Genomic DNA, 27111 nt, shown 5'->3' on the forward strand with positions numbered 1-27111 from the left:
TCAAGTATTTCATATTAAAACTATTATTTTTGTTCTCTTTTAACTAAAGTTTTTTCCACAAGTACTTAGGTTCTGTAGTTTATTAACGTTGGGTACGTAAATTGGTCACTTTAGCAAACAAGAAGGCTACTTTTTGTCCAGAAGAAAACTCTAAGGATGCCTTTTAAATTATAATCATACTTAAAAGGGTATTTTTAGCCAAAAACTCTAAAATCTTGTTCGCGGCCACTTCCAATTCATACTGTAATAATAACAAAGCCCTAATTCTAAAACCCCAAGCTAAATCCACTTTTAATGGAAAAATTCTTCATTCATCTCAGTTGAACAAAAGCAAATTTATGCTTTTCTAGTGTTTATTCCAATTGAGGGCTTTCGCATTGTGTTTGAATTGCTGGAACAATGGAAGAAGCAGCAAAAATACCTCTACAGTTGGAGAATAAACTGAAAGAGCTTCTTCGTAACTTAACCTCTACAGATTTCCAACTCTCTTCCGATGCTTCAAAAGAGTTCATCAAACTTCTCAAGTCCGAAACAGGACCCGAGTATCTCAGTTCATACATTCGGAATTCATCCAAGTGTATCGAGCTTGAACAAGCTTGGGATCTTCGAAAAAGCAAAACTGGACTTTACTTTGTTCTCAATTTGATTGCTTTATTTTTCAATCATGAATACGGTAAAAACAGAGCAGATAAAGACCATGTAATAGTGAGTGCGTTAGATAAGTTTGCGAAATTAATTGTGGAAAAGAGAATGAATGATTTGTATAAAGAATTGAATAGTAAAGAGGCGAAGCGCCAACGTGCTGTGCTTTCTTTGCTGGCTTCTATAGTGAGGCGTAGTTCGTGGATGGCGTGGGAAGTGGCGAAGAGTTTTGATTTTAAAATGCCTGTATTTGGGAGATTAGCTGAGTGGAAAGCCAAGAAAATTGAAGGGAAGAAGAAGCATCATTCAACGAGGAAGGCTTTTGTTGGTTTTGCTCTATCGTTTTTGGAGGTTGGAAATGCTAGGTTGTTGAGAGGAGTGTTGCAGCAGAAGGATATGTACTCTGGAGTGCTTCGTGGGTTGGGAAATGATGATGAGGATACCGTGGTTTATGTGTTGTCCACTTTGCGTGATAGGGTTCTCGTTCCTGATTCATTGGTGCCCACTGGGCTTAGAAGTGTGCTCTTTGGGAGTGTAACTTTGGAGCAGCTTGCTAGCATTTCGGGACGAGTGGGTGGTGGATTGGATGCAGAGTTAGCTCATGAAGTGTTAAATATGGTATGTACTGATCCTTCGAATGGGTTGATGCCAGATTTGAAGAGGGTACCCAGTCCATTGAGAGGAAACCCGAAAAGATTATTGGGCCTTATGAAGAAGTTAAAAGCTGGAGAGATTGAGAATCACAGAAACCTGCTTTTGGCAATTGTTAAGGGGAAGCCATCTTTTGGTTCAGCTTATCTGGATGAGTTCCCATACTGTCTTGAAGACCCTTCATCCCGGAACTGGTTAGATAATATTACTAATTTGAGTTTATCTTTGAATATTAGTATTGGTATTTTTGTTGTTTGTCCATTGTGACTCAGTTACTTGCAGGTTTGCTTCAGTTTCTTTGGCAGCAAATGTGCTCTCCTCTGTTGGTGATGGACTTGTCTTTGATTTTCTTGATTCTCAAACGCAAGAGCCGCTAACTTTTAACAGCCCAGAAGTGCAAAATATCATGAAGTGCATTGGACCACGATCCTTCTCTCGACTGGTGATTAATAAAGGTTTACTTCATTCGGATCCTCTAGTGAAACATGGAACTTTGAAGCTTGTGTTGGAGGTTCTGAAATTGTTGGAATTACTAATTGGTGCTTTAAACAGTGTGCTGTCTTCCCAGGGTCAAATGATCCACAAATGTGAATCCCTCAAGCAAGATATCTGGAATGCAGTTAGGATTTTGCTCCCTGATCCTCAAGTTCTGTTCTCGTTACTCTCTTCACTGAACAAATTTTACAAAGGTCTTGAGAAATGCTTGAAAAGACCAGCAAATTCTGAAATAGGAGATAAGATGAGCTGTAGGAAGAAGCTGAAAATTGATGTTGCAAATGAGGATACAGATATTATTATAGGGGGGTTTAGTTACTCCCCTGATGCAGCTCTGCCCCTGGGTGATGAAGCAATCACAATTGGAGATGACATGGATGATTCTAAAGATGAAGCATATTTTGTAAAGCTTGTAACAGAACTCTGGAGTTCTCATTCTTCTCCCTTGCTGGACTCTACCATAGAAGACGCAGAAGTGCTATTCTATGCCAAGTTGCTTAATGCTTTAACAATATATTATGTAAGCTTCAACCTCATGAGTCCTAGTTGTGCTGGCGTGTGGGAAAAATACTTTGTGTAATCAAAGAGGAAGCTTTTAATTGCATTGAGGAAATTTAAAATTTTGCATCTAAAAACTGTTTTTTTTTTTTTGCTTATCTGCAGTAACCCTTTGGTTTGACTGTATTAACTGTAGCTGTATCATATTAAGTTGATGCCTACATAAGCCAATTGATGCTGTGAGTGACCAAGTTAGGTCTACTGCTTTTTGCACAGTCGTATTACTTGTTCAACAATGTTCGCCGGGACCTCAAAAGCACACTTTTCATGAAATGGTTATGTGGGCTAACATTGTATTATCAAGGTTGATTTCTTTACTGTATATGATTCCATATATTATTTACTCCCTAAGGAATACTGCTTTTAAAGAAAGCATGGGTGTTGATATTTCACTTGCGTGTTGCATGACTGTAGAAGTGTAGATCCACTGGTCCTCTATCTATATGTTCTCATTTAAACTATGTCATTTTCTTGGTGGATCAATCAGTGATTTTGGAGCATGTGGTTTGAATTTAAGGATGCCAGTCTCATAAACTTTTAACTTCACCTCACGTTCCTAGGTAGAACTTCAGACATCCATGTTATTAAGCCCATTTATATTTGGAATTCTTTTGTTGAATTTTCCTTTCTTCTTCTTCTCGTATGTTCCCTGAAGCTGGAATTTCTCTGGTGTTTAAGATGGTATATATGTAGTAATCTGCCCCGCAAAGGTAGTACTAAGGTCGGCATACATCTTACCCTCCCAGACTCTCAATTGTGGTATTACACTGGGTATGTGGTGTTGTTGTATATGTAGTAATCTGATTTATGAGGATAAATTTGTGCAGGCAAAGTTAATAGTTCCTAATTGAAATAGAAAAAACCAAAATGGAGAAATCCTGATATTTAATGCTTACTTTTTGGATATTATTTTTCTTTCTTGCAGAAAACAATGCCTAATATGTTGGAAGGATTGTTTGATTTCTTCAAAATTCTGCCAAACAACCCACTGTCATTACCAATTGTGTTGCAGCAAACTCTATTATCTCTGCTCCAAGAACATGTTGGTTGGTCTTCTAAATGTGAGATAGCAACAAGAGCTCACTCACAAATGTACAAGTATTTGTTTCCATTTCTGGACTTGTTAATGTTTTCACCTAACAGAGACATTAAAGATCAAGCATACATTCTAGCAAAGACATCAATGTATAGTACTGGTGCATTTGACAAAAACCCAAAGGAAGTTTGTTTATGGTTCTTCTTTATTCCTGGGTACAACAAAGAGAACATGCTTGGAGGAGCAATAGGGTGTGATGTCTACAGAAAATTGGCCTCACCTGTTCTTCTTTTCCTACGTGATGCTGTAATTGAGTCTGGCAATAAGTTATTCTATTATTTGGACCTTTTAAGGTCTTCTTTAAGTAGCATACCGGGCACCAAAGGTAATTGAAGTTTCATACAGTGTTTTGGTCTTTGTAAATAGTTTAAAATGGGTTTTACTTTTTCTTCATATATTGAATATTTTCTGTTCAGTTGACACTATTGAATATTTCCCATTATTTTGTGCTTCCGTTAAATTTTTTCCTGGGCCCTGACTGTTATTCTACTTGTTCACTGGTTAAAACACTTCTAGTTTTTTCTGTTTCTGATCTAGTACTTCAGTTTCTATTGGATTCACAGTGCATCATGACTGGCTTCAATTGGATTGTAAATTTCTGATTTAATCAAATGGCTTGTAAATTTCTTTGCCAAAATACTGCAAAAGTGAAAAGAACTTAGCAGTAGCTTAAAAAGATTACTTTCAATTTTCTGACAGTTATTGACACTTCTTGCAGATATATCTCCTAATTTCAGTCCTTTCACTATCTGCATCTTGGATAAGTGCCTAACATTGGTAACTGCTGAATCTGGTGCTATTTCTGCTTCTGAGAAGTCGATGGTTTCTTCATACGTGTGCAATACCTTAAAGTATCTATTGGAGACTCAGGTAGGATCTTTCCTTCATTTAAGTACTTCTTTTGATTTGAATTGGTAGCACTTGAGTTGCTTTCCCCGCTTGACAGCTTATATCTTTCCTGAACTTTGTTAGGTGGATCCATTACTTTTATCTTCAATAATTGATTGGAAGTTGTCTGAGAGACTTGATGCTCCATATGACTTGGATGATTCTCAATGTCCATGCGAGTGGAGGCCGTTCAATAGATTGCTACATTTGTCACGGAAAATTTTGCAGGGAACTTACACGATATCTTCCAACATCAAGGAAGTCGTGTATACTGACAGTTCTTTTACCCGTACTGTTAGTGAAGTCCAAAGATTGCTTAAGAGTGAGTTCGATGATAGTCTGGTTGGATTAACCATTGGGTTTTGCTGTTCAATTGCTTGCACAACACCTGCTGAGATAATACAAAATTTCCCTTTAATGGTGTCTGTCTCGAATAAATTGCTTGGGGTTCCTCTGTCACTGTTGATGCAACTGTTTTTTTCAGAACCTGGTTTTCTGAATGATGCTTCTAAGAGATGGCCAGAAATCTTCTTCACGGGTCTGGAAAGGGCCTTAACTAGATTAAGTGGTGGGAGAACAATGGACTATGAGTCTGATGCATTTTCTCTATTTTTGGAGCATGCACCTTTTTATGTTCTCTTTCCAGCTGTTCTGGATATTGATGGACTGAATTTGTCTGATCAATCAGGATTGCAAAACTTGCTTCTGGCAAAGCTTTCAGAGAAGACATCTGATCATCTTCTTTCCTGTTTCCGCTATTTACTGTTTTGGTTGAATCAAGCTCAGTTATCTTATAGAAATGAGCAATTCGAGGGACTTGAAAAGCTTTCCGCAGCTTGCTTCCTTCTCCTAAGTGGCATGTTAGAAAAATTGTTGGCTGAAAAATCTAATTCTTGTGGTCCAGACACCTTTATTCCTTTCACAACTTACTTTATTGAGGAGTTGGTTGTAACTATCCTTGATCACCCTGCTGTGGCAGCAGTGCTGGAGTACCCATCCCCTATTAGTAGTGATTTTGCATATAAAACAATTAAGGACAACGTAGACCAGTTTGTTGAATCAGCTAAACCGAAAATTTGCAAGATGGATCATCATGTGCTTAATTTGGTAAAAGCTACTTCTGAGTTCTGGTTGTCTTTCTGCTATGGCCAAAGCTCTTTATCTGAAGCTTACCATGCCAATATACATGTTGTAAGTTCATTCAAAAATGTGGTAAAGAAACTGGTTCTGACATTTAAGCTCAAGATGAATGAATGCATGAAGTCCAAGAACTTAATACCGTTAGTTCCTATATTATATGCTCTACATAGATTGATTCATTTCATATCTCCCTTTGAGGTGCTTGAATTGGTCCATTGGATGCTGTCTGTAGTTGACCTCGAGGATTGTTCTGTTTGGCGTACTTCAGCTCTCTCTGTTGGATTACATATTGCTGGTTCTGCATTTGATCATCTGGCGGCATACATGTCTCAGCCACCTGAAAAGATGCCTCTTTATTTGTTTTGGGGAATTCAGCAGGAACAATATGATGTCACTCTCTATGAGAAAATCCTTTTGCAAGTATATGATATTGCCATTCGATTTAAACTTGATGTTGCCGATGCCTGTTTGCTCAAAACTGTAAAAATTGTGAAAGTACATAAAGCTATGCAGAAGCAAAGCCATCCTTTTCTTAAGGATATGTGTAGAGTTGTGGCTAATACTCATGTAAATATCCTTTCTCATTGCATGCTCAAAATGACCAAAAGAAAAGCTGAAATCTTGTTTCTTGTTGCTGATATAAGCCCCCTGCATCTATCTATATTCGGAAAGTTATTTTCAGACAGGATGAACAAATATGTGGCAGACAAGCCTTGTACAGTACCGCCAACTTGTGATTTTTCTGATGAAGAGGCACTAATGCTTCTTCCCACTGTCATCCTGTACTTAAACTCAATTCCTGCAAAATTTGGGGGCCAGCTTTGCATGTTTCATGAGCATATAGCTTCTTTTTATTGGAAAATACTCAAGCAAGGTTTCTCTATCTGGAAAAGTTATGTTTCCAGGGAGATATTTGTGGTGGAATATCTTGAGAACCAGTCAATGGATGATTTTCTGAATCTTGTCTCAGGTAGTCTTCTCGTTGATACTGTTCTTGCAGTGCAATCGTTCTTTGAATTAAGAGGCGATTTGGTGAAAGTGAAAAAACGCTTGAGTATATTCAATTCTGTTTGCTCAAGTGATTTTATTGATCTGCTGGAGTTTGATCTCACTCAAGATGGTGCTTATCCAGTTGAGGAGTCTTTGAATGTTGTCAACAGGACTGTTGCAAAAGTACGTTTGTGTAGGACACTTCTATTCCCCGAGAAGAGGAAGTTTCCGTCTCTACTGAAGAAAAACGCAGAAGTGACTGCTTCAGAAGACAGCTCCATTTTAGACTTGGCAAGAATCCGGCTTTTGAACTTGCTCGTTCAATCCTGGCAGCTTATTGTCAAGAGATGCTCTTTGAATGCTGTTGACTTCATGCAAATGGAAGTTGGAAACCATTCCTTATTTAGATATTTGGAAGTATATATTCTAAGAAATGTAATGGAAATAACAAGGGAGATGCATGATTGTCTTCTAAATTTGGATTCTCTTCCATTTGTAGAGCAACTTGGTAAGTCATCTCTTCTGCATAGGTTTAACGATCCTATGACACTGGGGATGCTCCGAGCTATTATCTCATCAGTATCTGAGGGGAAGTTCTCTTGCATTTCAATTATTCAACTATTGCTTGCACATTCTCAATTTGCAGCTACCATCCGTTCTTCACACATCACTGCTGGTCATTCTCACTTTGGGATGATATTTACTCCTTTGCCTAGCATCATGAGATCATATGTTCAATTTGCTGATCAGGATGCCTTTAATTTAAAAGATAATTGTAAACTATCTGAGGAATGTGCTCGGCATTTGGAACTTGTGAAGTTGCTTAGGTTGCTTTTCCAAATCAGGGCTCGACAATGTGATATGAATAATGTAAAAGACATTGGAATAAATTTGAGGGAACTGGTCTTCTTGCTACTATCTTCTTATGGTGCTAGTATGAGTGCAATTGACTTGGAGATATATAGCTTAATGGATGAAATCAATTCGATTAATGACTTGGGCGAAGGAAGTATGGCTAAATTGGATTACCTATGGGGTAGTGCTCTGCTGAAAGTCAGAAAAGAAAATGAACTGGGGGAGACTATCTCAAGTAATTTGAGTGAAGCTGAAGCAATTGATGACGACCGCAGAATCTACTTCAGAGAAAACATTCCCATAGACCCCAAAGTTTGTGCAACTACCATGCTTTATTTTCCACATGATAGAACAGTTGGTCCAGGCATTCTCAAAGAACCTAAAAAGGATTATACTGACTTTAGATATGAGGTAGTCCTATTAATGATAATTCTTTTTTCCATAATCTTTGATTGTTCCTTCAATTTTTGGTGGACAAGGACTAAGGGATATTTCTGCAGTTTCTCCCAACTCTGTAAAATTCAAAACTATGAAATTTTCTGCAGGTACATAATGCAGATGTCAAGAAACTCCACATGTACGATCCCATTTTTATTCTGCACTTCTCAGTTCACTGTCTTTCTATGGGTTTTATTGAGCCGTTGGAGTTTGCAAGCTTAGGCTTGCTTGGGATTACTGTTGTTAGTATATCTTCACTTGATGATGACACAAGGAAACTAGGTTACGAGGTTCTTGGAAGATTCAAAAGTGTACTGGAGGTATCGATCGTTGTCATAACTTTTCTCTCTTTAGTTTCCTGAATAATTTGTGGTAATGGTAAGTTTCTACTAATGAAAGATGGAACTATGTGTATCTGTCAAGGCCTTGGAGGGAGGACCTTTTATTCTTTGGAACTCAATCCCGATGGATTGTTTCAAACTTCAGAAGTCGTTATAAGAATTATTGCAAGTCGAAGCATGATTTGCAGACTTCAAAGTCAAATTTGTCACAATGATTATTTAGTTTATGTGGCTAATGGCATTAAACAATACATAGTTTTTCAGGGTTCTCATCTCTCCTTTCACATTTACAAAAAAAGCATGTGAAAATTGATTAACCTAGTTACCTTTCTTTGGGGTGAGTCTGATTCTCTCCAGAACTCTAATATGTCTAGACTAATGTCTAATCCACTTATACCAGCTATGGAAACTGAAATCTATACCCTTCTTTGTTTACTACTCTATAGGATTTGTACCCCTATTAAATTTCTATTTATTTTTAGTGCTAAATCGAATACAAATTAATTCCTTCGTTAAATAAATTTTTTATATTCAGAAAATAACTGAAAGTACTATAAGTAGCAATACTTTATATCAAAATAGAGTAAAAGGTATATTAAATTATTTTATTAAAACATTCTTTGCTTACTTTGGAAGCATAAATGACATCCACTTAGGATAGAGGGACTAATTAAGACATGGTACCAAGTCACCAAGGAATAGGTGGAGTGATTCATAGGCTTCTTATTTGTAGTCTTAATTCAGGAGTCTAACAAAGTATCTTTGACCCAATTTGTTCAAGTGCTCCTCTAGCAGTTTAAATTCTATATGTGTAATCAATAGCGTTCTCTTTAGTTTATTTTTTGACAAAGTTAATAAATCATTGATGTGATGGGAAAAACCTATAGACAAAATGTATTTGACAGAGAATGGCCACCCAAACTTAGCATGGAATATTAGTTAGGCACTCTGATTTCGCTAGTAACTAGATGAACTCCTAAACTTGGTAGAAATGTGTCTCGTGTATACCGCTGTCCATAAACCAAACACGTGAAAGACATGTGTTTGATGTTTCAATCGAACGAATCAATAAGTGACACGTGTAATTTGGACCAAAAACCTGGCACATGTACTAAGCAAAAGAACAGAAGAAGAAAAATAGTAGAGGGATCCTCCCTCATTCCCTGCTTCTTCCCTTCTTCATATAACATAATTCTTGGGAATCTTCTCTACAGAGCTCTCAGTGGGAAATCTGAAGCTCTTTTAGTGGTGGCGTGACCGTGTGTGTGTATTTGTAGTGGTTGGTTTCACGTAGAGGAAGGTGGAATCACTGCAGTCATTCTTTGATCTATGTGCCATTGGTGTAGATAAATGTGTAAAGGAAATTCTTAGGTTTTGCCACGGTGAGTGATGGATGCTTACATGGTGGTCTTGGATGAAGAAATTTGTGTTGATTTTGGGATGCAGAGTTCCACTGGTGTAAGAGGTGTCTGAAGAGTGATGTTAATGGAGAAAAGGAGCATGAAGAGCTGATGGATGAAACGAGAGGTCCGCGTCTGTAGTTACAGGGTCAAGGTGGTGTTGTGCTTTTGGGTCAAATCGAAGCCGGGGAGTTTTCTTGTGACGAATAAGAAATTAGAGGACTTAGGTCATAGAAGTTTTTGTTCTGAACTTCTGTTGTCCTGTACTGTTCGTACCATCTTGATACGTTAATTAATAAACCCTTTAGAATTTCAAAACGTATATATAAATAGAGGGCTTAGTCAGAAGGGAAATCGGTGGTGGAGTTGTTGATGAGTGGAATTGGTGAGTGAGAATGTGTTGGTGTGATTTCATTACTCAAAGATTGCATAAATTTTTTTAGGGTTGTACAATTGACATGCTGCTTTTTTTTTTTTTAGAAAGGTAAAGTGACAATTGACATGCTGTTAGCAACACTAAGATGGTGTTGTGTGGTTGGTTTGGCAACTATGGAAGTGATGGTGGTGCCACTAGTGGACATTTGACCGGAGAAGTGTGTTGGATTTGTGTTCGCACAAAAACCAAAGAAAGTGAAGTATAAGTGAACAGCGAACTAAAACTAATGTCAGGAAATGGAGTTGTCCTGGGCTTGACACTGTTTATTAAGGGGGTTCTTGAAAATCCTTAGCATTAAGAGTATATGTACGATCGACTTAGTGAATAGGCAATCCATTTACATAAGGCAGGCAATTAGACCCTTATGAGTTGTGGTTGAACCATGAGTTTTCTTTTGTACAAAGGGTTCATGAGTCGATGCTAGTGAAATACCTTTCTCGGTGTTCCCTTTCTCGGTGTTCCCTGCATCCCAGAATTTCGTTCTTACTTTATTTTGAACTTTCTTGAAGTAGAGTCCACTTCCCTTAAAGGAAAGGAGTTTCCCAGCATCTTTTCATCAAAAAGTACCGTTGGATATACTTTTATGTTAAAGAAAATTGAAATTCTTCCAAAGTAACTTTAGACTCTTTTCTAGTTAAACACAACAAAGCTTCGACTCTCATCTTAGTAACAGTGTTGAGCAGTTGTAGGAGATCTAAGCTAAACTTATATTATCTACTAAAACTATGGCGAAGCATTGGGAACCATGGATTTAAACAGTTACTAGCCTATGTATATTTCTGGTGCATCTCAAACAAAGGCTGTAAAGAGAGGCCAGTGTCAAATGATATGACTGTGCGTGCATATCATCTGAGATAGAACTTTGTAACAAAATTGTATCATCCGTTGTTGTATGATTAAAGATCCCTACCTGTATAGGATAAATAGGGTAATCTGTAATGAGCAACTGCTAATCATTATTATCAGTGACAGTCATGTTGGTTGGTTATATTCCTGGAAAAGATGTTGATATCTCGCCAGAGCTGCTTTAATGACTCTTTAGTATAAGTATCAGCTCATAATTTTATAAAGTTCTATTGTTGCCTGTAGAAATGTCAGAAGAGGAAGGATGTGATGCGACTTCGTCTCCTGATGTCGTACTTGCAAAATGGTATAGAAGAGCCTTGGCAGAAGATTTCATCCGTAACTGCCATATTTGTTGCAGAGGCTTCTTATGTACTTTTGGATCCTTCACATGACCATTATTCAGCAATAAGTAAATATCTGATGAGCTCTCCAAGTGCAAATATGAAGGTATATCCTTAATATGGAAGATTTATAACTGCCATTTATCCTAAAGATTAACTGTTCAGTCATGTGATAATTATCTCACTGAGTAGCCTAACAGCACTTTTCCTCTCTTCCTGTCTGATTTTTTACAGGGTATTCCATTGTTCCAGACTTTTTTCTGGAGTATCTCAACTAATTTCATAACAGAGAGGTTGTGGATGCTACGTCTATTATACTCAGGATTGAATATGGACGACGATGCTCAAATATACATTAGAAATGCCGTTTTTGAGACACTTTTCAGTTTCTATGTTTCTCCTACTTCTGATCATGAATCAAAGGAGTTGATTGTTCAGGTAATCAAAGTCCTATATTGTGTTGTCTCTTTCTCCTCCTTTTGGAGTTTTTGTGTCTTGCTTAGGTTTCCAAGTTTTCGTGGTTGTCTTTTGATGGTTAATGTCTTCAGCATTTTGGTGATCCTTTATTTAACTGAAGAATTTGATTATCAGATAACCATGTCACATGTTTTCTTGTGGTTTTTGTCTTTTTGATGTTATTTGTTTTTCCTTTATTTTGTTCCTTATTTTGTCTCTTGATTACTTTGCTGATTTTTCTGGTGGTCTTTTATGCTTCTAGATGATGATGACTATCTTATTTTACCTGAAACCAAACTATATTATTTTAGCTGAAAACAAATTCATAGTTATTTTTAGTTAGGAGCTAGAAACTATTATTTTTTGAAAATGGTAAGTCGTAATTACATTAAAATCAGAAATATGGAACTTAGGTTAGTGCCAAGGAATTACGAAGATAGAAACCTTCCTGCAAACAACCAAAAAACAAAAGGCCTTGCCTATATAAGATACTACTGTTGGGAGTCTATTAAGCTAAGCATGCAAATATTCATTTTTCCTATACCGTAGATTAACCAAAAAGCCAAAAGCCATAACTCATAAGCAAGTGTACTTTAATTTCTATACAGCTTCTGTTTTGTCTTCAAAGCATCTTACATTTCTTTCCTTCCATATTACTCAACATACACAAGCTGGCTCTGTATGCCGGATCATCCTCACTGACTCGCGCATCCCCTTAACACCCCTTTTAACTCATTTTGCTGTATTTTGAGCTATTTCAATTACTCCATAAGAGTGGACTCTTATAATTTTGCATGTAGTCAGGGAGACAAACAAATCAAGGTTCCAGTGAACTGTCACGATTGACCTCAGCACATTTTCTTCCTTTCAAATCACCTCTACCATTGAAAACCGGATCTATGAATTGCATTTTAGCTATGCATATTCTGTTGATAACCTCAGTGCCATAATTGCCGCTACCATCTCCATATTCACTGTGAGGTACAATAATCAAAGCAACAACCTGCTATAATATTTATTGGTTTAGTCTTATTAGCTGGAGTCATTCAGAATTAGAAGTATAATTGCAGCAGAGTATTGTCTGATTTATGTCCTCTGGTGGGGGGTCAATGTTTACAAGTAAATCTCTTCCTTTTTTTCCCTCTCTTTTTCTATTAATTGAGGTTGAGGTGTGTATAATAGTTTCTTTCACTTTCATGCATCAAAAATAAACTCAATACCAGTTTCAAAATGAAGCAGTTGTTGCCTTTAAGTGTATTTGCAGAGCATAATTAAGCAGCTTATTAGGTTATCCTTTTATGCGGTAGATAAGAAGTGAGTAAATTTAAATGAAAGTATTTTTATCCTTTACTTTTTAGATAATCCTTCAAGTAAAGCTATTAACCTTTGTGTACGTCTTGTATACAGGGGTTCCCAGTTTACACACTATAAAAGTATTAACTGTTCCCAGTTTACACACAATAAAAGTATTAACTTTAAACACTCTAGAAGTGCATGTATTGACAAGTTTGTTCCTCTTTTAAGTATATTTTTGTCAAAAATTGTGTACATGAAGTTCTTGTTTCACATAGATAGACCGTCAAAAGAATGTGGTTTTTAATTTGTTGATTTAATGCGTAACTGAATGTGGTACGGCAGTTCCCCGGGCCCCGCACATAGCCGGAGCTTTAGGGCACTGGGCTGCCCCTTCCTTTTAATGCGAAACAGAATGTGGTCTTCAATTTTTTTGGTTTAATGAGGAACAAAATTTTTGATCTTTTTCTTGGTAGGAACTTGTTTTTACACTCTCCATCCAAAAGATGTTTTTCCACTTGATCATGTTTCTCTTTTCTAAGAGTGATGAGCCTCTCCTAAGCAAGAGCTGAATTCATTTGTATGGTTTATGTGGCAGATAGTGAAGAAGTCTGTCAAAATACCCAAGATGACCAGGTACTTGATTGAACAGTGTGGTTTGATCTCATGGTCATCCTGTGTTATTTCATCTCTTTCTTCGAGTCAATGCAGCAGAACTTCATTTGATGAGTTGACTGTTATACTGGAGGTATTTGTTCCCACTATTAAGTAATATAAAAAAGTCTCATGCTTTTTGTCCCTTTATTTTGTTATCTCTTGACTATGTAAGGTGTCAGAGAAAAATATATTTCTTGTTTCTTAATGACGGGAGGGCTATACTATATGGATGTGAGTGAAGTCTGAGGAGAATAAATGTCTGCATTAAATGATGACCTGTTAGAATCCTGAATATTCTGTAGCATATTATACTTATATATAAGGGAGGTTAAAAAGTTTTGGTATTACTCACAAAACTTTTTAAATTAATGATGTACTCCCTCTATCTCATATCAGTTGTCCACTTTCCTCTTCACATGCCCTTACGTAATTATACATAAGAATAGTAGTTTTACAATTTCTTTTTTTTGAAAAAATTATAAACTTGCATATACTTCAAAAAGCATTTCAATTGTAGGGTAAAATAGAAAAAAAAATTAATTAATTCTCTTTTGGTTTGCAAATTGACAAATAATTTGGGGCTATTATTTTTGGTAATGTGGACAACTAATATGAGATGGATGGACTATGTAGTTTTTAAATCTTATGGTCTTAGACTTGCCAAGTAGAATGTTAAAATTGAAAAAACTTACTACATAAGAACTAAGACATCTAAATTGAGATGGAGTAACAACTTTTTATGAATTTTTAGCTCTTTACTTTTTGTGATTTATATTATATTTTATTTTTAATGTTTATACTTATTTTGTAATGAATTTGTTTTATATAATGATGATGGTCTTAATAATTTTTCTAAAAAAATCAAATTTAAGACAATTGAATTTTTAATTAAGATAACGTAATGAAGATTACTTTTTGTTTTATGGAGGAAATGATTTTTTAAGGAGTATGTCAAGACTAAAATACTATAATTATGAATAAGAAAGCCATTAGATTTTTTTTCCCCAACATACCCAGTATATTCCCACCAAGTGGGGTCTAGGGAGGGTAAGTGTACGCAGTCCATATCACTACCTCAAATGTGAGATAGAGAGGCTGTTTTCGATAAGACCCCCGACTCAAAATAAAACATTCTAAGATAAGAAATAGTGATAGTAGGAATAATAAAAGAATAAGATACTAGATAGGGTATAGTAATAGTAGGAATAGGAAAAGAACAAGATACAATAGAAATTAGCATATCCAATAACACCATAAGCAAGATACTCCAAGAAACACATCAAAAACATCAAAAGATACAGTATCCTAAACTCAGGCTAACCTTCTACCCTAATCTGCCTTCTCCACAACTTCTTATCCAGGGTTATGTCCTCGGTAAGCTGGAGCTGCTCCATATGATGTCTAATCACCTCCCCCAATATTTCTTCGGCCTATCTTTACCTCGCTTGAAATCATCCTTAGCCAACCTCTCACACCTCCACACTGGGGCATCCTTGCTCCTCCTCATCACATGGCCGAACCATCTCAACCTCGCTTCCCTCATCTTGGCTTCCACCGAAGCCACTCCCGCCTTATCTCGAATAACCTCATTTCTAATCCTATCTTTCCTAGTTCACCCACACATCCACCTAAGCATTCTCATTTCCATCACCTTCATCTTCTGGATGTGGGCCTTCTTAACAGGCCAACACTCCGCCCCATACAACAAAGCCGGTCTAACCACCACTCTCTATATTTTGCCAAAAACTTATAATGAAAAAAAATATAAAGAGTAACTAGTGTAAATATATAAGGTAACTTGATTTACTCCTATTATGATTAGGTATCAAATTAGATATTGATTTGTATAGATTTCCTTTCTTTTTAGGACATGTAAACTTAGCTTTTAAACCCCAATAACTTGATGGAATAATCAAGCTTTCTCTCTTATTTCTCTTCCATTTCACATGCTATCAAGAGCCCAGTTAAGGGCAGGAACATTGGAAGAGAAATTTCAAACTCATTTTTTTTCCAACTATTTTTCTTGGCTGTCCGACCAGAACTCTATTTTCGGAGGTGTTGTGATCAAACCACAACCACCACGAGTCTTGGACCACCGGCGCAAGCAAAACCCAATCTTCTCCGCCACCACCAACCATCTCACGTACCCATCGGAGCTGTAAAATTTCGATAGACAGATATGATTTTTTTCAGATTCATGTAGACAGAACTGTGTAGTTCATTTTTTTTTCAAATTCCTGTCAATTGTTTGCTTCAAGATTCCTACCACAACAGATTTTTTTCCCACATTTGGATTTCAGTCAACTTTTTGCTTCTAGATTCCTGCGATTGCAAATTTTTCTAGATTCGGGTAACATCTACCAACTACATTATGTCCCTCAGTTCATATATTTACAATAAACTTGTCGTACCCAGCAAGCGAACTACTCCATCACCATTGAACTACTTGATAGGTAGTGCGAACTGCTTATCTTGGTCCTCCTCTATTCAACTATGGTGTAAGGGACAAGGGGTTCAGGACCACTTGGTTAAACGTGCTAAGGATGTTGATGAAAAAGATAAGGGTGAATGAAGAAGATTGATGCTTAATTGTGTAGTCTATTATGGAAATCTATTGATTCGAAGTTGATGTTGTTGTTTCGACCATTCCAAACTTGCTTCTTGGTTTGGGAAAAAGGCTCGTGAGCTTTACACAAATGATATCTGTTATTTCTCGGTTGACCAATCTTAAAAAAGCAGGATTCAGATATGTGGATAGGTTCAGGCGCTTATGGAAGAGTTCACGAAGTTGATGCCCACTACTCCAAGTGTTGAAAAACAATTGGAGCAATGTGCAAAGATGTTTTTTGTTGTTACACTTGCTGGACTTCCATCTGATCTTGATTCGGTGTGAGATCAAATTTTAGCGAGCCCCATTGTTCCTGCTATGGATGACCTATTTGCTTAATTGTTGTGATTAGGGGTGTACAAACCGAACCGTTAAGTCAAATCGAACCAACGAATCAAATCAAACCGAGGAAAAAAACCGACTTATGGTTTGGTTTGATTGGTTTGGTGTTGGTAAAATAAAATCGATCATTCTTGGTTTGATTTGGTAGTAGAAAAAATAAAATCAAACCGAACCCAAACCGAACCGACGTAATAAATATATAATTTTAATTTTTTATACGTAAAAAAATATTACTTATAATCTACTTTCTAATTATTTTTATTATTTTTTTATATTCAGAAAATAGATATATATTTTTGGGCCTTTAATTATAGTATTTTTTCATGAAAAAAATACATAAAGTAGCATACTTAAGTATTAAATTACAAAAAATAATAACACTTTTATCAAATTATATTTTGTAGCATATGTATTTGTATTTTTGTAGAAACAATTTGCAAAAATACAAAATACATATTGATCATAAGGGCAGTAAAAATCACATGTATTTGTATTTTTGTAGCAACAGTTTGCTAAAATACAAAATATAACTTGCTATATTATGTAATTATGAAACTGTTGCTATGAAACTCATAATTAAGGGGATAAGTATGATATTTCTGAATTTTGTCTTTTTTCCATTAATAACAAATTAATACAAAACTCAATATTAATATAAAAATCTAAAACTCTTTAATTGCTTCACTTTTTACATTTTTCTTTTCAAGTTTTCAGAGAATTCTCGTTATTTTCTCATCTTACTTTTCTCATTCATCAAGTTGTGATTTAGGTCTTTTTTTTTCTCTATGGAATTATGTTTTAATTAATTACTTTATGGAGTTAAGTTTTTAATAAGTTGTCTCCAATTCTTCATTCTTTTGTATGCTCACATTTTATGTAAAGGAAACTTTCAGACAAGCTACTGTGACTAGTGACTTAGAAATTGAACTACTTGGGTATCCACATAATATTACTTTGAGAGATAATAATTTAGACAACTTAGTACTTTGTCAACTTAATTTTTATTGAAACTACTCTATGACCATTGTTTTTTTTTAATCTTTTTAGTGAAAACATTTAATTTTTTCTTCAATCACATTATAATTGTAAAAAAATCGAGAAAACCGAAAAACCGAAAAAAACAAAAAAATTCAACTAAAACCAAAATAAAAAAACCGATTGTATATTGGTTTGATTTGGTTTATAGATTTAGAAAACCGACATTATTGGTTTGATTATATTTTAATAAAAAACCGAACCAACCCGATCTATGTACACCCCTAGTTGTGATTGACTGCACCACCTTGTCTTCTAGTCACCCTGTGACGTCCGTAGAGTCTTCTGTTCTAGCATCTCAAACTTGAAATCAACATGGAAGCTTTTTGGGAAACCTCGACCAAGGTTTAGCTATTGTAACAAATTGGGTTATACCCATGATGTTTGCTACTTTCTCCATGGTAGATTAAAGAATGTTCATGTTGCTCAAATTAACCCATCGGTAATCCAACCAATCAACTTTGATCTTTATCTGAAGTAGAATACAATGACTTTCTTCAGTATCAAGCGAGTAAGCAGACATCTCTATCAATAGCTTCCACTGCTCAGACTGGTAATCCTGTTTCTTGTATCTCATAGTCCACCATATTTGGCCCTTGGGTCATGGACTCGGCACTTCTGACCACATTTCTGGTAACAAATTTTTATTGACTAATATTATTTGCTCTCAATCCCTTCCCACTATTCCGTTAGCTAATGGTTCTTAGGCTAGGGCAATCGGAGTTAGTCAAGCGAATCCCTTACTTCCATTGACTCCGAATAATGTTCTTTTTGTCCCTAGTTGTCTTTTTAACCTTTCGTCAATCAGTCGTTTGCTAAGGTTCTAAATTGTTGTCTCATTCTTTAGTGACGTCTTTTTTATAAAGGACCTCAGTACGTGAAGGATGATTGGCGAAAGGCGTGAGTTTGATGGGCTTGATTACCTTAATTGCCACAAGTCCATTACTGTTTGTTCGGTCTCCGACTCTCCAGATTTAATTCTTAGACGATTGGGACATTCTAGTTTATCCAAACTTCATAAGATGGTACCTAGCTTGTCTAAATTGTCTAAGATGGATTTTGAGTCGTGTCAATCAGGGAAGCACACTCAAGCTACTTTTCCAGGCAGTCCTAATAATCGTGCAATCTCTTTTTCATTTAGTTTATTCTGAAATTTGAGGTCCTAGTAGAGATAGTTCTACGTTGGGTTTTAAGTATTTTTTTAATTTCATTGATGACTACTCAAGGTGTACTTGGATTTTCTTAATGAAAGATCGTTCTAAATTATTTTCCATATTCCAAACTTTTTGTGCTTAAATACAAAATTAGTTTGGTGTTCTTATTCACACTTTTCGTAGTGATAATGCACCTGTATATTTATCATCTCAATTTCAACAATTTAAGTCTTCTCATGACATTCTTCATCAGACATCTTATTCTTATTCCGGACAACAAAATGAGGCAGCGAAGAGAAAGAATAGGCATATTGTTGTTACTGCACACACCCTTCTCATACAAGCAAATGTTCTATTGCGGTTTTAGGGAGATGCAATGCTCACCTCTTGTTATTTGATTAACTGTATGCTTTCCTTTGGTATTCAAAATCAGGTTTCACACTCTGTTTTGTTTCCCAAGTCAACCTTGTTTTCTCTTCCACCACGTCTTTGGAAGCACATGCTTTGTCCATATCTTCACTCCAGGAAAAGGCAAATTGGCTCCTCGTGCTTTTAAATGTGTCTTTCTCATTTATTCAAAGGTACAAAAGGGAGTTTAGTATGGTTAATTAGGAGTTTGGCATGGTGCGAAGTGGAGCTGATCATTCTGTGTTTTATTACCACTCTGCTTCAGGTTTATGTTTGTATTCGGTGGTGTACGTTGATGACGTAGTTATCACAGGTAATGATGATGAGGGAATTACCAAATTGAAACATCACCTTTTCCAGCACTTTCAGACTAAGGATCTTGGTCGATTGAAGTACTTCTTGGGCATTGAGGTTGCCCAATCCAAATCAAGAATTGCCATTTCACAGAGAATATGCACTAGATATTCTTGAGGAGACAAGGATGACAGATTGTAGGCCTATTGATTCTCTAATATATTCAAATGTTAAGCTCCTATCAGGTCAAGGGAGCCTTTTACCGATCCTGGAAGATGCCGAATTCTAGTAGGACAGTTGAATTATCTGACAACCACTCGACCTGATATTATCTTCACGGTTAGTGTTGTAAGTCAGTTCTTGAATTCTCCTTTGCTCCGAGTAAAAGACTACTTATGAAGACCAACGACATGAGAAAATTGTTGGATATTCAGATGCAGATTGCGCAGGGTCACCCTCTGACCGACGATCCACTTTCGGATACTATGTTCTAGTTGAGGAAATTTGGTATCTTGGAAAAGTAAGAAACCAAATGTGAGTGCTAGATCTAGTGCAGATTCAGAATATCGGGCTATGGCGGTGGCAACATGTGAACTTATATAGATCAAGTAGGAAGGAGTTGAAATTTGGAAATACTAAAGAAATGGAACTCGTGTGCGATAATGAAGCTACACTTCACATTGCATCAAATGCGGTGTTTCAGGAGAGGACCAAACACATAGCGATTGATTGTCAGGGAAAAGTTATTCTCAGAAGACATCGTCACAAGGTTCGTGCGGTCAAGTGATCAACTTGCAAACATATTCAGCAAACCCCTAGCCAGTCCTAGAAGGAGTTATTTATGTAACAAGCTTGGTACATATAAATTGTATGCACCAGCTTAAGGGAGAGTGTTAGAATCCTGAATATTCTATAGCATATGTAAATATAGAAGGTAGCTTGATTTACTCATATTATAATTAGGTATTAAATTAGATATTGATTTGTATTGATTAAGTATTTATTTGTATTGATTTCCTTTCTTTTAGGACATGTGAAGTTAGCTATTTAAACCCCAATAGCTTGAGGGAATAATCTAGCTGAGTTCTCTTTTATTTCTCTTCCATTTCACATGACCTATATGTTAGGATGCATGACAATGTATCCATGTTAAAGAGTGTTTCTGGGGTATGGTAGATTGATGTCTGAGTTATCACCTATAAGGATATTATTTTCTAATTTGTATTTTTAGGCATTACAAAAGAACAAATATATTTTGCTCAAAAATTATATTAATCAAGCAAGTAATTTTATGTTCGTGTTCATTTAGAAAAGTCTTCAATTCAACCTGCTTATGAGTTCATCGTTCGGTGTATCAGTCTCTGACATAGTACTAAGTTGTGGGTCAAGTGTTGAACTATAGCCAGCAAACCAATCAAAGGAACTTCCGCCAGGGCTTTCTATTTGTCTAGTGGTAAGGGTGCAGTTTGTGACATGCTTCGTGGGTTTAAACACTACCTCTGGCAGAAACCTGGTACTTAAAAGAAGAAGGGTGAGCGGGCCCATTTTACATTGAGCTTCTAACCATGCACCCCTAGGCGTTGGCTATTTCTGGGCTATTAAAAACATCCAAGAGACTTGGTTCCCGGGAAATTGATCTTGGCTGGTTAAAGGTGTTTTTGCTGATTCCTTACTGATCTTCTGGCGTGGGTTACTTGACAAGAAAAATTTGTAAGCATCAACCTTGATTTCCCGTGGGTATCTGCCGAGTTTTATCAGATTTAGGTTCCAAGTAGTATGCAGCATCACTTTCTACCATAGTTAGCATTGTACATTATACTCAATTTTGTTTCGAATTTCTTCTCTTCTTGCCGTCAATAGATCAAATAATGATTCAGCCCCTCCAAAGAAATAGATCCTTATGGTACTTTTCTCAAATTAAAGTCATTATTACTCTCTAGCTGCTTTCCTCTGTTTTATATTCCTTATGGGTGCCGTATTTATGTTATGTCATCTGCTTCTGTGCTTTACTATGTGTTTGTGTGATATCTTGTGCCTTGAGCCGGGGGTCTTTCGGAAACAGCCTTTCTACTTCATCAGAGGTAGAGGTATGGACTGCGTACATCTTACCCCCCCCAGACCCCACTAAGTGGGAATACACTGGGTTTGTTGTTGTTGTTGTATTACTCTCTAGCTGAATGCTGTTTACAGTTTTACATTTTGAGCTGTTTTATTTGCCTGAAAGCTTTTCTGTTTAATGCTAAACAATATTCTCCTAACGCAAATTCTTTCTAGGCACTAAATGAAGTTGTTTTATCGAGGCACACTGTTGACTGGATGCAGAAATATGCCTTGGAGCAGCTTGTGGAACTCTCTTGCAATCTGTACAAGATGCTAATTGAAGGTGTTGAAATGCTTAAAGTAAATACTCAACTTCTTAAACTGATTCTACAAATATTGAGATCAGCATTGAGGATATCACAAAAGAGGAAAGTTTATCAACCACATTTCACCCTCTCCGTTGAGAGTTTACTTCAGTTATGTGAAGTTGTTGACGAATGCTGCGATGGAAGGCAAAGTCTTGTTGCTCAGATTGGACTTGAAGCTGTACTTATGAGCACTCCTCCAGTAAATATTTTGCAAATGGTACCCTTCACTCCTGTAAGCTGTATATCTGTTGATAGGACAAGCTAAACATGCAGTTCACCTTGAAAACTTTGAAAAAATGCTTTTGTGCAAGACGAGATGCTTACTGCTTTTGGGGGAACTGCTATAGTCTTTTTTTTTTTTTTTTCATTTCTGCCATTGTCCAGTGGCATAAGTTGTTCATCCGCTTAATGGAAGAAGTATAATTCGTCTCTTAAATATCTGTGAGTATGAGCAAGAGGTTGTTTCCTGGGGGACATGGGTGACCAATTGCTGAAATACCAGTAGACAATTTGTTTTTGAATTCCAGAATAGTTCCTAAACGATCATATCATGCTCCCTTTAGTGAGCACTGACTGCGGGACTAGAACCTCTTTTGCTGACACTTTATCAAGTGCACCTCCCAGTTGCATGTGATAAAAAACCTTAGTGTTGACTTTGTACTGGTTCGATGTGACTTCCATCACATTTGTCGATGATGCTGGATTTCTCCCAGATAACATATCTATTGACTAGCTGTTAATTCATGCCCAGGACTGTAGTGTGATGCACTTGTTGTCGATGAAATGGCACCAATGTTTCACTCATCAGCATGCAGAATGGATTGAGCCTGTTGTTGTATTTGTATTCCACAACACAAGCTTATACGGTCTTTCACATTAGAATGACCACTGATTTTGCACTTGGCTTGATCAGTTTTCGGACTTACAAAGTTGCTGCTTCTCATTGGTTTTGTTTTAGCTGATTAATGTTGAATTTGTTTTGAGTCTTCTGGTGATATGGAGAACTTCTAAAGTTCTTTTTAAAATCTAAGATGTGGTTATTTTACACAAAAAATGGGAGGGCAGTGAGTTCTGAGGCAAGTGTGGCCATCATGATTCTGGTTGCTAACAGTGGAACGCAATGTGTGATTGATAAGCATTGTCTGATCATGGGTAGCACTGATAATCTGAATGACTGCTATTGATATTTTAAGCTTCATTTGAAAAATTTGTTTTGGAGCAACTTGTGTACTAACGACTATGCAAGCGATGAATCACTTTCATTTTCTTCCTAGTTCTTACACTGCTTTCCTCATTTCTACTTTTCCTTCCAACTTCCTTTGTTACCTCACCACACTGCGAAGCCTTGTATATTGAAATTAATTCATTAAGTTAATCAAATCATGGGTTCTTGTGTTTCTGTATGCTTTCCCAGGTTCTGATTCTACCTTTTAAGCAAGTGAGAATTTTTTTTTTTTTAAAAAATCTAGAATATCTGATGTATGATTTGGAATTCATACATGTCAATTGCTTGAGCTTTCTAGTTGCTAGAGAAGACAAAGAGAAGAAAAATAAATGGAATGCACTAAAAATGAGATGGACCAAAATAATCTTTTTGGTCAGGTGAACATGTAAATACAGCAATATTGGTTGTTGCTGCCATGTACAGTATGTTGGTTAGTGAAGTAGAGCTTCAGCTTGGCATGATTCAGATAATGGTGATGGTACATGCTTAAAAGAAGTTTTAAAAGCTCCCGAGTATGATGTATGAACAATGTTTTATTTCATAAACATTTGGTCATGACTGATTTATTTCATAAACATTTGGTTATGGCTGAATAATAACTCTTTATCTATAATCTTGGTGCATGAGTTCAAGATATATTTAGACCATGAGGTCCTGACTTGCGATGCTATTAGTTAGTAAATTGATGAGTTCATAAGTTATGCCCATCAATCTTTAGTTCTGCTTTTCTGGAGATCACTTGCTTTGATGTTTATGTATTATTTTCTATATTCGTATCAGTTGTAAAACAGTTGTCTTTATATTGTCTCCAGGACACGGAAAAAGTTTCCAAGTTTGTTAGCTGGGCGACTTTAACTGCTTTGCAGTCAAATATTGAAAAAGTCCATGGGCAGGAAGATTTTGCTTGCAATATGAGACTGCAATCCGAGGAAGAAACAGATGATTCTCTGATATCAAAGCTTATTCGTTGGCTGGCTGCATCAGTGATTGTAGGAAAGCATTCCCTCAAATTCAGTAATTTGGACTTGTGTCATTCTTTTGACGCATCTAAGCTCGACAACCTGCACTCTCTGATGGAGTGGAATGAGAAAAGATGTAATGGTACCAACAGGACTTTTGGATGTGAAGAAACTCTAGCCTCATCGATGTTTTTTCTGCAACAACTACAATGCACAAACTATACAGTGCTTCCATCTGTCGTTTCTGCACTTTGTCGGCTTCTTTACTCTAGCCTTTCCTCTGAAGGTACACTTGTAATCTTATCAGTACTGCTTTCCGCGCTTAAGACAATATCTTGTCTTCCAAACTAATGGCTAACTTGTTTATTATGCTTTTTGCTGCTTGACAGAAACAGGCATCTTAGCTGGTGATGCAATTCAGTTGGCAACCCTCTTCTCCAAGATTAAGTGCCCCGCTGAAGCCAATCCTGCCTGGAGATGGTACATATATGACTCTCTGCCTTACTTTCTAGACACACACTTTGTTTCTAGGAAAAAATCAAAAGAAATCAAAATCCCTACCACCACCCCCACATCCCCTGGGTCCTGGAATGCCAATGTGAAGTACTTCCACTGGTCTTTTGAAGTTCTGTGCTTGTGCTTGGGAGGTGTCCTCTCATTGTTTAAACTACTGTCGCTGCTTAGAATTCTGTACACCACCTCAAGGATTGCTCTAGTGCTTGTGGTTAGAGACGGTTATTGGCCTGTGAAAGACTTGATTGATAATTATGCAGGGATTAACCGATGCACAGCCTAGTCTTATGTTCAACCACAGGCATGTGGTGTTCGTTTTACGGTCTTGGCCACCATTTGATGTTCGAGTTGGGATATATTGCCACAAGAATTGTTCTCCTGTAGTTGAAATTCTTTCTTCCGAGTCTACGGTTTCCAAATCTCAAGAAGACCCGTCCGTGCCCGTAACTGAGCTCTCGCACACGTGCTTGTCAGTTGTCACAAATACATCCAATCCTCCCAAAGAATCTGTGGATGAATATAGGTCTGGTGCATAAACAAAACATGCATCTGTGGATGAATATAGGTCTGGTGCATAAACAAAACATGCAAATAATGAAGTACAACAAACAACATACGAGTGTAGTCCCACAAGTGGAGTTTGGGTGGGTAGTCCCTACCTTTGTAAGGTAGAGGCTGTTTCCGATACAACCTCGGCTCAAAAAAAATTGAAAAATAATAATAAGTAATTCAAAACTGTTGAGGTCGAGATGTTTAAATGATCTGACGTTAGCAAGTTGGTAGTCATTTATAAATAATGCGTAGGGTAGAACTAGTTAGAGTAGAAACATCAATGGTTTGTAGAACTAGTTACAGGCTGATATTTTCTTTTCCCCAATATACCACAATCTGAAAACTAACTGGTGCTTTAAATTACATAAATGGAGTGCCATAATTGGTGTTACTCTTTTTGAACAGGTCATTTTACCAGCCATGGAAAGATCACTCTTCTGAGCTCAGTGATGCAGAGAAATTGGAAGAAAATCAGGCATGTGAAATGCTTCTTGTTGTAATCTCAAAGTTGCTAGGAAGAAATTCATTATACTCCCACTTCCTTTCCTTCCAGGATGTGGACAAGTTGGGTGTCTTTGACTGGGAAAAACGCATCCTTAAACCTCAGTAATTATTTTTGTTATTATTAATTCAATTAATTCAAACCCATAATTTAGCTAAAATCCGTGGCTTTTTTGTTTTTTTCATCACTCGTATAGCTAATTTTTTTGGTTCACCAAAGTAATGAGATTACATGGGGTCTATTTGGTATGGAGGAAGCATACCGAAAAATGTCATTCAATTTCTTCCAAGGGAAAATAGGAGCGACAAGGTTATAAATAACATTATATTTTGATCATCTCTTGCCCCTAGCACCCTCAACCTCCCCTAACTCTTGGCTCGTATATGACGTTAGGTAGGGACTGATATCACCATCCTCTAATATTAGGAGAAAGTATGGATATTATTAAGAGCAACATTCTAACCTCAGGTGTCCTTGTTATCTTTTGGTTGCTTAAAAATTTGATCATATTTAGAGAGTATCAGTCCATGGAAATTTTCATGGTTGTGGTTTTACATCATTAGGTGAAGGTTCTTGTTTAATAGACCTTTTTCCTATCATTTTTATTTATTTTCTGTTGACAAGCAAACAATCTAGATTTAACAGTTTTAACATTTTTGGTAATGTATATATATATTTTTTACCTATTTTACCTTCTCTTGGTGACTGTTGAATTATCTAATTTGGTTATGAGAAATCTTGTGATTTTTTTTAAAAGGAAAAACTTACATCACAACGCTAATTATTTTATCATATCGATATAATATCTCATCTCTTTTAGTTAATTATGTTTCATTTTATATTTTAAGTAAGTATTTGAGATAGTAATATATCTGAAGACAACATGTATCATGAATTAATTGTGATCATGATATACAAACCAACATACTAACGCTATGTATTGGGATCAACGTATGTCTTTGAGATTTACTAATGTATTCGAGATTTTAAATTTTTGGGCAACATAATGTATCTCGACCAATGCAATGCATTCAAGATTTCATTTGTTTTTTGGGTTTTTAGTACTATTAAAAAATGTTTGGATAGAGAGTAATTAGATCGAATGATGTTGGAATTATATGTTGTTGACACAAAGAATAAACATCACATGCATTAAAATTCTCTTGGGCATTAATTTCTTGTCTAAATAGTGTTACTTGAGGGACTAATTACTAGTGGCTTGTCGCCCCTGCTAAGTATGAGTTTAATATCTATATTTTATTTTTTTAATTCATTTAAAAAATATCACTTTTTTATATTTAAAAATAATTTAATTTTAAAATTTTTATTTTATTTTTAATAAAATGATTTATGTTACACAAATATTTAAGGTTTATTTTAGACCATGAATTTCAAAGACTTTCATTCTTTCAGCTTCATGCCTAGTTAAATAGTGTCGCATAAATTGAAACGACGAAAGAGTAAAATTAAAATTTATAGATCTTTACATGGGGGGAAATTTTATTTTTATGTGTTTTATATTTTATTTATTTGTGTCTGATAAAAATCTAAATTTTGATCATTTAGATTTTAGCTTCTTCTTCTGTTT

The 27111-nt window shown here is 36.2% G+C and overlaps 1 protein-coding gene across 6 annotated transcripts; it reads left to right on the forward strand.

Moving 5' to 3' along the window:
- Positions 1-204: 204 nt before the first annotated feature.
- LOC107858696 lies at positions 205-26171 on the forward strand. Of its 6 annotated transcripts, XM_047402270.1 has the most exons (14): positions 207-1487; positions 1576-2308; positions 3272-3767; positions 4161-4312; positions 4415-7726; positions 7861-8073; positions 11020-11223; positions 11352-11555; positions 13465-13614; positions 21639-22004; positions 23810-24242; positions 24346-24436; positions 25427-25634; positions 25693-26171. In XM_047402270.1, the coding sequence occupies exons 1-13, from the start codon at positions 400-402 to the stop codon at positions 25629-25631; spliced, it is 7647 nt and encodes a 2548-aa protein (XP_047258226.1). In that variant the 5' UTR covers positions 207-399; the 3' UTR covers positions 25632-25634; positions 25693-26171. The 6 variants fall into 6 exon arrangements, with proteins under 6 accessions (XP_047258227.1, XP_047258226.1, XP_016558942.2 ...); XM_016703456.2 differs by lacking the exon at positions 25693-26171 and having other exon boundaries at positions 25427-25683; XM_016703457.2 differs by lacking the exon at positions 25693-26171 and having other exon boundaries at positions 208-1487; positions 21639-21989; positions 25427-25683.
- The last annotated feature ends 940 nt before the right edge of the window (positions 26172-27111 follow it).

This window comes from Capsicum annuum, unplaced genomic scaffold, assembly GCF_002878395.1.
Source record: "Capsicum annuum cultivar UCD-10X-F1 unplaced genomic scaffold, UCD10Xv1.1 ctg1716, whole genome shotgun sequence".
NCBI classification, from domain to species: domain Eukaryota; kingdom Viridiplantae; phylum Streptophyta; class Magnoliopsida; order Solanales; family Solanaceae; genus Capsicum; species Capsicum annuum.

Coding starts and splice junctions, on each gene's coding strand:
- LOC107858696 (XM_047402270.1), top strand. CDS start 400: ATGGAAGAAGCAGCAAAAATACCTCTACAGTTGGAGAATAAACTGAAA. Junction 7,727..7,860: donor ATACTGACTTTAGATATGAG/GTAGTCCTATTA, acceptor AATTTTCTGCAG/GTACATAATGCAGATGTCAA. Junction 8,074..11,019: donor GATTCAAAAGTGTACTGGAG/GTATCGATCGTT, acceptor TGTTGCCTGTAG/AAATGTCAGAAGAGGAAGGA.